The 14906-nt window shown below is 38.4% G+C and overlaps 1 protein-coding gene across 9 annotated transcripts in view; it reads left to right on the forward strand.

Moving 5' to 3' along the window:
* The window catches only part of FNDC3B (fibronectin type III domain containing 3B), a 468247-nt gene that overhangs the window by 296609 nt on the left and 156732 nt on the right, over positions 1 to 14906 (forward strand). For all 9 annotated transcript variants that reach the window (XM_079921937.1, XM_079921936.1, XM_079921939.1 and 6 more), the window contains one exon: positions 5105 to 5181. In XM_079921937.1, the coding sequence (XP_079778063.1) occupies positions 5105 to 5181 (77 nt within the window). The remainder of the gene's footprint in view (positions 1 to 5104; positions 5182 to 14906) is intronic.

Below are 14906 nucleotides of genomic sequence, written 5' to 3' on the forward strand. Positions count from 1 at the left end.
TCATCCTCTTTGAACACAATAATATTTGTTAATAAGCTAAGAATGTGATTTATTGCTACTAATGGCTGTTGTTGAAAGTAGCCATTTGGACACACAAGTACCAGTTTATGGACAATTACAATCATAACATTCTACTTATTCACTACTTGTTTACCTACTGGCAAATATTCAGTTTATAAAAAATACCATTTCAAAATGTCAAAATTGTGGTGTAATTAATTATTTATACCTAATCTATTTCTGAGACTAATTTAAATGATAATATATACTCTGGATTCCCATTTTCCACCACTTTCAGATGTCTGAACCTCATTTGTACATTCTCCTCGAGTCAATCTAGTTAACTCTTCTCCCAGGATGGGTGAATATTCTGAATATAGTATCAGAGCAAGGGGTATCTACACGTGTGGGCTCTGGGGGGGATCCCTGGTAGCAGGGAAGAAGCACAGAGTGAAGCAGAATGGTCGTACAGCCATGGCAGGGGCTTAGGAGCTCTCCATGAGTTATATGTCCCTAGAAATACAACATTGTTGGACTCTCCTTCAGTCTCTTTGATGTGAGAATAAAGTTGTAGGATCATTGCATGAATTACTGTTGGTTGAATAATTAAGCCGCTCTCCAACCTTTCTTGTTCACAGTTTGCTGTAAGTAAATGAAAAATCAATTCATTAACAAATGCTAGCAGACTTTTAAGATGTTAGACCATGTACTTGCATATTGTGGTTAAATTTTTTAATGACTATAAACTGATCATAGTTCTTGTTTGTGTCTCACATCTTGTTCAATGAAAAAAAAAGGGAGTGTTCATTGCAGCACTATTTACAGTAGCCAGGAGATGGGAGCAACCTAAGTGTCCATCGACAGATGAATGGATAAAGAAGATGTGGCACGTATATACAATGGAATATTACTCAGCCATAAAAAGAAACGAAATTGAGTTATCTGTAGTGAGGTGGATGGACCTAGAGTCTGTCATACAGAGTGAAGTAAGTCAGAAAGAGAAAAACAAATACCATATGCTAACACATATATATGGAATCTAGAAAAAAAAGGGTTCACATGAACCTAGGGGCAGGACAGAGATAAAGACGCAGAGTTAGAGAATGGACTTGAGGACACGGGGAGGGGGAAGGGGAGGGGTAAGCTGGGACGAAGTGAGAGAGTGGCATGGACTTATATACACTACCAAATATAAAATAGCTAGTGGGAAGCAGCAGCATAGCACAGGGAGATCAGCTTGGTGCTTTGTGACCACCTAGGGGTGGGATAGGGAGGGTGGGAGGGAGATGAGAGGGAGGGGATATGGGGATATATGTATGCGTATAGCTGACTCACTTTGTTATACAGCAGAAACTAACACACCATTGTAAAGCAATTATACTCCAATAAAGATGTTAAAAAAAGAAAAAAGAAAAAAAGGGGGGGGGGGTTCTTGACTGTTGAAGTCACAGCCTGAAATTGATCAAATTTCCCAAGGCATTTTTTTCATAGAATTACTTGGGTTTTAGCAAACATTCTAGTTCCAGTTCTAGAAATTGTACGTGTGACATCTTTCATCTGTCTGTGGAAGAGTTCATGTGGTCTCTAGCTGAGCTTCTTATTTAGTTTCTCAAAAAAAAAAAAATCTGAAGTAGTTTGGAAGTGTATGTTTGTGTTCAAATTATTTAATCTATGTGTATGTATATTTGCGTAGACCTACCTTTATGTAAGAAGAGTGTTTAATAAAGAAGTTTCCAGATATCTTAAGAGATTTAAAAAGTTTTTTTTCCAAAAAGTTTAATAGATGGATGGTTTCCCAATACAGTCAGAAAGGAAGTTAGTTTGGGGAGATTGTGTGCCTTTTTTACCCCTCACATATCCGGTGTTGGTGGTTTGAACAAGAAGAGAACCATTTTCCACATATTCTCAGGGCTATATCCTTTCAGTCTTCTGTGTCACGAGATTATCGATTAAAAATCAAAAGGAATCTAGTAGTCCTAAAAGTTTAGGAAGAGAAGTTTGTGTTTTAATTAGGGAAGAATTATAATAGTATCAGGAGGTTCTCAAACACAAACTGTTGAGCAGAGGCATAAACTCACTGATTGGGAGATAAGTATTTAGGGAGACAATAACTTTTCTCATACCACCATTGTGAAAGGGATTTTATTTTCCTGGCTTTTAAACTCCTGAATGCCTGTGTATGCAATGGTTTATTTCAGAAAGGAGAGAAACCTTAGGGTTCTAGGGCAGAGCTGAGTTTCAGAAACCATTACTGTATATTTCGCAAGGCTTTTTGAAAGGGTTTTGATGACAGTGACAAGAGAAAGGGGGAACAAGCATGTTAAAGTCATTTGGCTACTTTTGAAACCAAGGCCAGGAAGAAAACATTTTCTGGCTGTAAATCATTTACTTGTCCTGCATTCTTTAAAGCATTTTATACAAATGGCTTTAACAGTTTTAGGGGTCATGCCTGGGGTTAAGAGACTGTTTGCCTGGTATACATTTTGGTGATTAAAAAGTAATACTTTATTGAAGTGGTAGCATTTCTGTTCACACTCTGCACTGTGAAATATTTGCTATTTATCTGATGAGGAAGGTTTGCCTCATAAGTCAGTATTGTACAAAGAGTATGCGTGTTGACTGTGTTACAGGGACATGTACTGTTAAAAAAATAGTGCTTAAAATGTAACTGTAATGAAAGAACAGGAAAAAACAAAAAACTATAAATAAAAAAAGAGAAAAATTGTAAAGATTGCTAACATTTTGATGAGTGATTATTATGCCATGCACTGCCCTAAATGCTTTTACATGTAGTCTTTAAACACAAACCTATGAGGTAGGGATTGTTATTCTTATTGACAAGTGAGGCATAGAAAGGCTAAGTGAATTGTCCAGCGTCACACAACCAGTGTGAATAGTGAGGTGGGAAATGAAACCAGGCAGAGGCCACGCTCTTAATGCCTGCTTATAGAGCTGAGTGCATTGACCCTTGGATTTCAAAGATAGTACTCAGGCTAAGAGTGAAATAGTTGTCTATGATTTTTAAGTGAATCAATTCAAATAGAAATATTTAGTAAACACCTAAATGTCTCAATGGCTGTGGCAAAAATGCTAAAGCTGATGAGAAAGATGGATTTGGAAGGTGAATTTGGAAAGTGCCTTCAGTGATTGTTGGATGTATTAGTTGGAATCGTACTTAAAAATACAGTGGGATCGTGGAATTATCCATTCTTATGGCATTGTCATCCTTTTCTTTAACTGATTCTTTAACTGATTACCAGTGTGTTACTATGTGAGAGACTACTGTGGTATTTTGTATGTGTTCAGAGATTATCAGATAGTTTAGTACTTTGGCATATTGTCCATGAAGTTGCAGCAACTCTAGTCGTGTGGAATGTTACATGAATATTCAGATCTTTTCTCTGCTTCTCCTATATGCTTTTCCTATACTTGTAGACCTTTGGATGGGCACCCCAGCATCTCTGTCCCTCCACACTTTTCCTGAGAAGTAGTTGTAACATTGGATTGTACTGTGAGGTGAAAGATGCATTGTGCTTATGTGTAAGCGCAGCACTGGGGGGCAGGGTCTGTCTTCTTTTGCCAAGAAAAGTGTTGTATTTTTCTTGGTTTTTGTTACAGCAGAGCAATTTTCATTGCCGGCAGCACAACACACATCAGGAGAAAGCAAATAAACAACACAGGGCACTTGGAGCCAGGAAGTCGCATCTCAAGACTAGAAACACAGCTTTGGATTGACATTTGGGACCTGGGTTGCTAAATAGGGGAGCCACCTGTCAAACTGAAAACCAGTGACCTGTGGTCCTTATACTTCCAGGGAAACCATTTAGTCGTAGGATCTTTGGAAGGGTGTCAGAAGTTGATTTTGATGTTATGACAATCAGTTTCCTTGTAATTAAATATTAACTCAAACTGTGTCTTAGGTAACTGAGCTTTGCCTTGCCTTTCATTGTTTCCTTAGACATGCGATTAACATTTGTTGAATTTAATATTTTGAAACTAACCTCTTGTTAATTGAATGCTTTACTTTGAAATAATCCAAGTAAATTTGGTATGAGTATTCCTAATAGTGTCTAGTTTTAAATGTTTTTACCCCCTGCCTTATAAGAGACTTGTCAAATTCAGTTGGTTTGGAGTATTTTAAAGGTTTCTTCTATGTCAAATTAATGGCATGTTACAGTAACTTATTGAAAATAATAATCGAAATGAAAATTATAAACCCAAAGTCTATAGGAGCTTTTTAAACCAGAGGAGATAAACGCATTAAAAATTTATTTACTTAAGCATATATTGATAATACATTCTTTTAAAGGGAAAAAAGGAAACTTTTTGCCCTACTTTGTTAGACTACTTTTAACTGAGCAGCCTTAATTTATGGAACTTGAGGCTTTGGGAATCATTAAATATTTATAAAGATGCTCATAGGGACTTCCCTGGTGGCGCAGGGGTTGAGAATCTGCCTGCCAGTGCCAGGGACACAGGTTCGATCCTTGGTCAGGGAAGATCCCACATGCCGTGGAGCAACTAAGCCCCTGCTGTGCTTGTGCCTGTACAACTAACGAGCCTGTGCTCTAGAGCTCGTGAGCCACAACTACTGAGCCCGAGCGCCACAACCTCTGAAACCTGTGCACCCTAGAGCCTGCGTGCCGCAACTACTGAGCCTGCGTGCCGCAACTACTGAGCCCGCATGCTGCAACTCCTGAAGCCCGTGTGCCGCAACTCCTGAAGCCCGTGTGCCTAGAGCCCGTGCTCCGCAACAAGAGAAGCCACTGCAATGAGATACCTGCGCACCACAACGAAGAATAGCCCCGCTCGCCGCAGCTAGAGAAAGCCTGCGCACAGCAATGAAGACCCAGCGCAGCCAAAAAACAATATTAAAAAAAAAAAAGAGGCTCATAGCTGTTCTCCTACCCCCACCCCCTTAACTTATGCAGCTGGAGAATTCCTTTTCATTTGTGATTTCACGTCTAAGGCACGAGGTACCAATTACTGAAGAGAAAATAGTCAGTGATTCTCTTCAGTTTTGATATTATTTTAAAATACCAATGATTAGTTTGAATAATGTATATTTCTTCAGTTGTTAATATCTTACTCTTGCCTCTTTTAGGGCCTGCTGAAGTTCCCATGATGTCACCCAATGGATCCATTCCTCCCATCCATGTGCCTCCAGGTTATATTTCACAGGTAAACCATTTAATAGACTTCTCTACTCACTATGGGCACTGTTATTATTCCAAAACAAAATATGGCCTCAAAACCTTATTCCAGGATTAATTTAGTTAGGATAATGCTAGAGTTGTGGGGTTTTCTTGTTTTCCTGTTTTAGTTTTTGATTTTTGTTTGTGTGGCACCACATGGTCCTTCCTGAATCTTGCTGCTTGATGTGCCAGAAAGTCAGCGGGAGGGAAACACAGCAGGGTTACCAGGCTGCCCTCCTCTGAGGTGGGTTTCACACTTGACCATTTGATGGTGGTTCCTTCATTGAGTCTACTGCCTTTAGAGACTTCCTTCTATCTGTACCACAGTTTGCTAGAAAAAAAAACTTGTAGACTTAATTAGTAAAAAATATCAAAGGAGACATATAGTTAACATAAATAAGGTCTGCCTTCTGTTATAGGAGTCCCATTTTTCTGTAATGTGGCATGACTTGGGCTTGATAAATTACTGAATATGATGTGAGAACTTTGCTGTTTGTACTTAATTTCTCTGAAATTGGATTATTTCTTAAAAAAGCAATAGCTGTTTAAAAAAGTAGTAGCAGGCCGCCTGTCTGGCTGGCAGGGAAGGAAAAGAACTTGCATGTTGGTGAAGGAGGCTGGATGGGACGACAGTGAAATCTAGAGTAAAGAGCAAGCTGGTCCAGGGTGTCCTGCGGGCTGTAAAATGCAGTTTAATCAGTGCCATTTTTTTTGTTGTTGTTCAAATGATTTTAATTATTGGAATGCACAATTTTTTTAATATGCAAATAAAAAGTTTTAAAACCTGAAAAAAAAAAAAAGTAGTAGCAGGGGGGCTTCCCTGGTGGCGCGGTGGTTGAGAGTCTGCCTGCCGATGCAGGGGACACGGGTTCGTGCCCCGGTCCGGGAAGATCCCACATGCCGCGGAGTGGCTGGGCCCGTGAGCCATGGCCGCTGAGTCTGCGCGTCCAGAGCCTGTGCTCCGCAACGGGAGAGGCCACAACAGTGTGAGGCCCGCGTACCGAAAAAAAAAAAAAAAAAAAAAAACCAAAATAAAACAAAAAAAACGTAGTGGCAGGACTTCCCTGGCGGTCCAGTGGGTAGGACTCGGCGCTTTCACTGCAGAGGTTGCGGGTTCAATCCCTGGTCAGGGAACTAAGATCCCACAGCCTCTCAGTTCGCCCCCGCCCCCAAAAAAAGTAGTAGCAGCAATTTCAGAGGTGTGTTGGAAAGATTAAAAAAAAAAATTAAAGGATAAAGTTGTACTCCTATTCCTGGATAAGGTTTAAAGTCTTCAGGGTGCCTGAAACATGGGCATCTGTATATACTTTTGTTTTTTGTCCTCAGTTCCTAAAACAACTTGAACTCTCCCTGCACTACTTCCTCCCCAAATACCTAACTAACCAACTGTTTTTCTCTCTTTCTGCCACTATTGTACTTTTTTTCTGATTATAATGGCATCTTATATTCGTTGGAAAAAATCTGAGAAGGCAGAAGAGTAGAAAAAAAGAAAATATTTGTAATTTTACTACCCACAGAAGACGATAATCTTTGTGTTAACATTTTTTGGATTATAGTCTTCCAGATATTTTTTTCTTTCTCTCTCTGTCTGCTTTTAAAATGGTTTAAAAATCTGTAATTTTCATTTTCAGTGATTTTGCTGGGGTGAAAAAATTGGCAGCTACATAGGAAAATTGCTGAAGTGCAGGCAGGAATCAAAGAAGATTTATCCTTCTCTGATGTAAAAACTTATCCATTTCTTCACTGTCTAAGGCATAGTGCAGCCACTATAATTTCATTTTTTCCATCGTTCTTTTATGTGAGCCAATTTGACATCTTTGTTTTTTGGAGGAGCCAGAATGTTGGCCCATCTTCCCCCTGTTGCAAGTAAATGGCTTGTTTTACACAAGTCTTTGTAAATAAGGATCACTGAAGGAGAAAAGGGTGCAGAGCAAGCCCTTCCAGCCAGGACACACGATGGTGGATCACATTCACGTCACCGGTCAATAAACAGAAAAGAACAAGGAATGTAGAATTCCATTATGTCTCCCAATCATTTATTTGAGGAAGTGTTTCATTCCCTTGAACCAGAGTACAGTTCTCACCATCGTGATGGCTGAAATAACACCTCCTTTTATGCTAAATGCCCATTTAGGAATACCAGTTAAAAATTGAACATTCTAGTGGAGAGAAGCTGTAATGTGCTTTTTATTGCTAGTGGTGTTGCTGTGATTGTATTAACTGCCAAACATTTATTAGGATTCCTAGGAAAAATAGAAACTTTTAGGTCGTGGTGTATTTCTGATTCTGAAAAACTTCTATAGAAAATCTAAGTAGAAAGAGGAAAAACAGAACTGTAAACTTACTTTCATAAAGCTGATAATGGAAGCATAGTGAAACACTTTCTGAACTCAGAATTATGGCAGAAAGTGCTAGGAGATACTTGAAGAATAGTAAAAATGGAATAAGTTGGACTCCAAATTGAAAAAGAACAAGAAGCAGTCTGTAAGGCACGTATTCAACTCTTTTTAGACTGAGCTGTCTGCTCAGAAGATAGGCCCAGAGTTAAATAACCTTCAGTGGTAGCATTAAAACTTGAATGATATTTGACAGTGAAGTGTCTTAAGTAAAAGTGATTATTATAATGAAGAAAATTGAGAACCTGAAGAGGTACAACATCTTCTTTAAGGCTGACCGTATACACACTTGAAAGGAATGAAGAAGGTTGGAACCAAGTATAAAATGTCTTAGGAGACTTATGAAGGAGCAAAATACATTTTTGTTATGCAGTTGTGGGAAGAAATAATCACTTAAAAAAAAATCCCCCTCCTGGCTAGACATATGTGAGAATGCCCAATACTAGTCTGTCCCTATGCAATGCAGTTTACACCTTAACCCCACAGTCCTTTTCCTCAAATACATGTGGCTTCCTTGTTCAGATCTAGAGTTGGGTGTACATTGTGTAGCGGTACAGTTAAAGGTCTCTGTTGTAGTATATGGATTCTTAATATTCAACCCTGTCCTCCTTTTGAGAGTCACCTTTTCCTATTGCCCCACATTGCTACACCTTAAACCTCTGTCCGCTGGCTTTTTCTCAACTTCATACTTTTGTGCCCATTATTTCTCTCTTCTTGGAGAACTCTAGAGCCCTTCTTTGTCTGACAGTTCAATAATTCTTCTATGCAAATACCTCTCCTCAATGTGACCACTTTAGAACCTCTAACACAGAGATGGTTGTTTTTGTTTTGTTTTTGTTTTTGTTTTTTTCCAGCATCTTTGGTACTTTGTCCCCATCTCTGTCATGAAACACAATACATTTTATAACCATCCCCAAGAATCTTAGTGCTTCATTGGGATTATATCTGAGAATTTAGAATACTGCCTGGTACATAGTAGGTACTTGATAAGTGCTTTTAAATGTAAGTGATTGGCCAACCTGAAATAAAGTAAATACAGGATAGATTCGTAGGTTTGGTTCAAAGATTTGCAGGTTCAAGTAGAGCAGTAATATGCCTGATAGCTGGAAAATTAGCAAGATCAGAGTGATGTATACCTGCAAGGAATGAAATACTCTGAATGTGGATTTAAGAGAGAGAAGTGCCAAGATAGTTCAGTAGAGGAAGGAATAGTCTCTTCAACAAATAGTGCAGGGACAACTGGGTATCCAGATGCAACAGAATGAAGTTGGACCTCTACCTCACACCATATACAAAAATTAACTCAAAATGGATCATAGATGTAAGAACTAAAACTGTATAACTCTAGGAGTAAAATTTTGTAACCTCGGATTAGGCAATGGAATCTTAGATATGACACCAAAAGCACAAGCAGGAAAAGAAGAAAACAGATAAATTTGACTTCATCCAGATTACAACTTTTTGCGCTTCCAAGGTACCATCGACAAAATGAAAAGAGAACTCATAGATTGGGAGAAAATGTACGCAAATCATATATTTTAGAAGGGACTTGTATCTAGAATATATAAGGAAATCTTAACAGCTCAAGAATAAAAAGACAAACAACCCAGTTTAAATATGGGCAAAGGATCAGAATAGACATTCTCCAGAAACAATGTACAAATGGCCAAATAGTACATGAAAAGATGGTGAACATCACTTAACCATCAGGGAAATGAAATCAAAACCACAGCGCAGTATACTTCACACACACTAGGATGGCTTTAGTCAAAGAGACAAGTAGGAACAAGTGTTGGCAAGGATGTGGAACAGTTGGAACCCTCATACGCTGCCTGTGGTAATGTAAAATGGTACAGCTGCTTTGGAAGATAGTCTGGCATTTCCTCAAATGGTTAAATAGAGAGTCATTTACCATGTGACTCTGCTATTCCACTACTAGGTAAATACCCAAGAGGAGAGAAAACATATGTTTATACACAAAAAAAGCTTGTACATGAATATTCATAGCAGCACTATTCATAATAACCCCAATGTGGAAACAACCCAAATGTCCATCAGCCTATGAATGGATAAACATGTTGTGATATATCCATAAAATGGACCATTATTCAGCCATAAGAAGGAATGAAGTACTTATGCATGCTAAAAAGCGGATGAACCTTGAAAATATTGTGCTAAGTGAAAGAAGCCAGACACAAAAGCCATATACAGTGTCATTCCATTTATATGTCATGTTCAGAACAGGCAAATGCATAGACACTGATAATGTATTAGTTGTTGCCGGGGGCTGGGGGAGAGAGTATTAGGGAGTTGCTGCTAGTGGTATGGTATTCTTTTGGGGGTGATGACAGTGTTCTGGAAATAAATAGTGGTAATGGTCACTCAACTCTGAATATACTAAGAACCAACTGAATCAGACACTTTAAAAGAATGGATTTTGCGGTATGTAAATTACACCTCAATAAAGCTATTACAAAAGAGGAGGGAGGGAAAGATAGTGACTAGTCCTAACTATTAATCAGCAAACAGTGGCACAGCTGGGAAAAATGGCCCAGCCTGTCTCGGTGCCTGTGTTGATGGTGGTAATAACTACTGCGTATGCTGTGCACTCTGCTAAATGCTTTATTTACGTGTCTGGTTTTCACCATCCTAACTTTACATACGAGGAAGCTAAGGCCCTGAGTTGAACCAGGATTGCAACCCAGGCATTTCTGAACTCACTGACCTTTTTCCCACTATGATGTGATCTCTAAGTCAGTGACAGAGCCTACTTTGATGGATATACAGTTGACCCTTGAAGAACATGAGTTGAAACTGCGCAGGTCCACTTATACGTGGATTTTTTTCAGTACTAACTACTCAGTACTACACGATGCGTGGTTGGTTGAGTCCACGGATGAGGAGCTACAGATAAGGAGAGCTGATTATAAGTTATTTGTGGACTTTTGACTGTGAGGCGGGTCGGTGCCCTTGACGCCCACCTTGTTCAAGGATTAACTGTATTTACTTCATGTTACATTGCTTTTTGACAGTGTGAGTGTGGATGTGTGGTGTGTCTACTTGTGCATCTCTAATACTAAAATCCTAGCTACTCATACATGAGATGGTACATTATTGTAAGAAAATTGAAGAGAGAGGCAAGTAAATGATTAAAGGCATTACAGTCACTCTAAACCGAGTCAGTGGGGAATTTCTTGGTTGTAGCATTCATTCCATACTTCAGTAGCTATAAGTGCTTGAAAGATAAATTGATAAACTTGATCAAGTTGACAAAATACCAATGTTAGTAATGAGCAGATGATCTTATAGAAAGACAAAGGTGGAGTTGAGACAGCTCTGCTGTGACTCACTGTCAACAGCACAGCCTGTGTTTTCTTAGTTTGGGAAGGACTGACCCTGTGGGCTTTAGAGATAGTGTGGACTAGGGCAGGAGAACAGTGGAACCTTCTCTGAGATAGTAAGCTTTTCTTTGTTGTAGTGTGAGTGTGTGTTTTGTGCTTTACTTTTTGGTGGGAGGCTGGGGGAGGTTTGAGGAAAATGCGATCTGACATTTTCAACTTGAGAGAAAATACAGGCTAAGTTTTTGTGGGTTTTTTTTTTCCCCCACCTGTGAGAAAGTGGATTTAGGTGAGAGGGAATTTAATTTAGCCTTATCCACTTATCACCATTATTTCCATTATGTAAAAGCATCTATTAGTGTCATTAGGGTTGAAGCTGTGGGAAAAGAGGGCAAGCTAGGAAGAACATGGACATCACTTGAAAAGGCTTTTGCCTTCGTATTCCACCATGGCTACTTCCGTGTAGCTTCTACAAACTCTTGCCACATAGGTGAATGCCTACCTGATGTGGCAGAGGGAAGAATTAAGAGAAATGCTATGTAAGGTGTGTACGCCACAGTGGGCATTCACTACGTGGTAGCTATTAGAATGAAGAGGCCTGTTAGAACAATTTCAGTGAAAGTTTGGCAGAATTTGCCTCCTCAATACACATTGAGATCATGCCATGTGAAGCAAATTTTTCCTTTCATTGTATACTTCCCTGGTTTTTCTTAAATTTTTTTAACCTCATCATTAACTTTTGAAGAATTTATATATAAAAATTGCTTAAGCAGATGCCTTGAGTTTTATGTTCCATGCTTCCATAGTAATTTATGAAACATTTTCAAAAGTTACAGGGAAAGGTTTCATGTAGACCCCCAGATTTAAAAAGCATATGAAGAGACAAAGTGAAACATCCAAGTTAATGTTCCATCATTTGAGAAACCATTCTTCTTTTTCCAGGTTAATTGATGTAACCTAAAAACTTCAGAGTCAAAATAAGTGTTTCTGTTGTTATAGCAGAAGTACACACTTTAACCCATTCCGTTGTTTTGGGATTAGTTAATGGGTAAATACCTGTTGAAATTATATATATTCCATTTCTCTTGACCGGGGAGAGACAAAAAATCTATTTAAAAACATGTTTAAATTTTGGTTTGGTTGATCATTCTCCAGTGAGGCTTGTTTTAAGAGTTGGCCAGAAATCAGAGCCCTGTGGAGAAACAATGGGACCTGTTAGGTGGAAGCCGTGGAATGCTTTTCTACACTTTGTTCAACCAGGTCGGCTGAGCTATGAGCATTAGCTTCAACTGCTTCCCTTTGGTAATTACAACCTGGTGTTAAACTAATGCTGTGCTTCAACCTTCAACGTTGTAGAAATGATGAGCAGGAAGGAACATGGGGCATTGCCCTGTGCCTGGGTAGACCAAGAATCAGACCCATTTGGCGGCCAATAATAAGAAAATTGGAATCTCTTTCAAAACTCTAAATCCTCTGGAAAATTTGACTTTTCTATAGGAAGTTAGGAAGATGTTTCACAGTGAACAGTGTGTGTGCACACAGTGTGTGCATGGGTGTTGGGAGCTTCTGTGGAAAAGAGCAGAGGACTTACGTACCCATTCTGTTTTAGTTTCTATCATCATCAGATTTACAATAACTTTATTTTCATTTTATGGCTTATTTTGTCTGAGGAGCGATTACAGACAAGGTTGGCGATGGTAAATTAAAGAGATGTACCCTCCCCTCAAAGCATTGTGCAAGTTTTCTCTTTCTGAGTCCTCTGTCTCCCTGTTCTGCATTTTCTCTTGGATTTCTTTCCTTTGTTTCTACGATCCTGGCATTGTGACCTAATAGAACACAGGATTAGCAGGATGAAATATGTGTCCTGTTCAACACTGTATCTCTAGTTCCTTGAAAGGTGTCAAGCACATACTAGGCATTTATTAAAATTTGGCTGACTTTTGGAGTCATTTTTATCTTGTGGAGGGAGGAGGGCAAAGGAGAGTGTTTGAGGATCTCTGAGGTTCTTTTCTAATCTAAAATTAGAGGATTCTCCTGTACTGTTCATACTGCTCCTTAAGAAGGAGACCAAGAGAGAATATAAGTAAGTTTCCATAAGCAATCATTACCAAAACAGTGGGGCACACTTTTTTGGGATTTAGCATTCTATTGAGTAGAATGCTATTCTTCACTTCTACAGAAAAATGATAGTTGATTTGATAGTTGATTTTCATAGTAATAATATTGAGAAGATGTCAGATCTAGAAATGACTTCTGAATCATTGATAAGGATTAAATTATGCACATTACATTATATGATTTTATCACACAATTATTGTAGTCTGTCTTTCTAAATTAGTAACCCACTTTTGTCATATGTAACAACTTTTCTTAGAAAATCACATTTGCCCAACCTTTGAGCACAAAACTGAACCAAAGTTAAGTGGTTATATTCCTACACACTCTTTGAAACTCATCAGGTTTACAAACTTGGACTTACAGATGTTTTGCTTTGTAATAAATATCTGATTATCAACAGCACAGATTCTTAATCCTTTCTCGTGCCATGGAACCCACTGCCAAACTGATGGCATTTTTAAGTGTAAAATATAAAATTCATAGACACAATCTAGAACAGCCTGCCTGTGTTTCCATGGATGTATATGTGTCTGAGAAGCTGGACTGAAAAGATGTTATTGGCTGTGTCTTCTGTGCTGGTCAATGGAGAGGTGCTGGAGGAACAGCAACAGTTATTCCCGTTGATTCCTGCTGTTAATAGCTTTATTAATATCTTTTTTAAAAATTGAACAGTTGATTTACAATGTTGTGTTAATCTCTGCTGTACAGCACAGTGATTCAGTTATATATATATATATATATATATATATATATATATATATACACATTTTAAAAACATTCTTTTCCATTATGATTTATCTCAGGACATTGAATATAGTTCCCTGCGCTATACAGTAGGACCTTGTTGTTTGTTATTAATATCTTAAAGGCAGCTCAGTTTGGCACAAATTAAACCATCAGATTGCTACTTACTGTTTATCTTCCAACAAATATTCTGTTCCTTAAAACAGCATTTCCATCTAGTCTGAAATAATTGTTTGGTCCATTTTATTAATTGAAACTCTATGGATGTAACTCTTTTCACTTGTCCAATGTTCTCATGCTCCGTACATATCCTGGGGAGTATTAGATTTGATTTTTGATCTTCAGATGTGGTTCTTTTTGGTATTTAGGTTGGTAATATACAATAAAATATGACAAAAGGCACAGCATTTCTAGTGAGAGTACTTGGGTATGAATCTTGTCACCCATTTAGTTGGCCTTAGGTTAATTACTTAATTGCTCCTGAAGATTCTTAATCCAGAATTTAGGACTATGATGTTGCCTATGTTAGAGGATCTTCTGAGTATTATGCGAGTTATGTGCCGAGCACTTTATACGTTATTAAGTTGCTTAGCTCTTTCTAAATAGGGCCTCTCTGCCCCTCAAGCTAGGGTAGCCAAGATGTGGTAATGGAGCTGGCACCAGCTGAGGACCCAACACCAGTTCTGTGGTTCATAAGATGTGTCTCAAACCTTGCTGGGCTTCCTTCTTAATGTCCCCTCAGCTATATAGCATTACATACCTTACTCAAGACGTTGGATTAAAAGAGATACCACAGAAGATGTACTTGTTTCCATACTCCTCTCCAGCCTTCAGTGGTTTTAGTTATAAATCACTCGACAGTCACCTGGAAAGAGCCCTGTCTGTTTAGTAAAGTACTAAAAGTTGATTTGATTTATATATGCCCTAGTTGTGCTCCTTTTTCCAGATTAAAGATTTATGTAAGTGTGAGTGGTTTTTCTGTGTATAAAAGTGTTAGTACATATAAAGCCACCAGAGTGAGGCTTGCCATTTATGAGGGTATCTCCTTATACTGGTCACCTCTTTTCATTTATTTATTTTTTAACATCTTTATTGCAGTATAATCGCTTTACAAT

This window comes from Stenella coeruleoalba, assembly GCF_951394435.1.
Source record: "Stenella coeruleoalba genome assembly, chromosome: 5".
Classification (NCBI taxonomy): domain Eukaryota; kingdom Metazoa; phylum Chordata; class Mammalia; order Artiodactyla; family Delphinidae; genus Stenella; species Stenella coeruleoalba.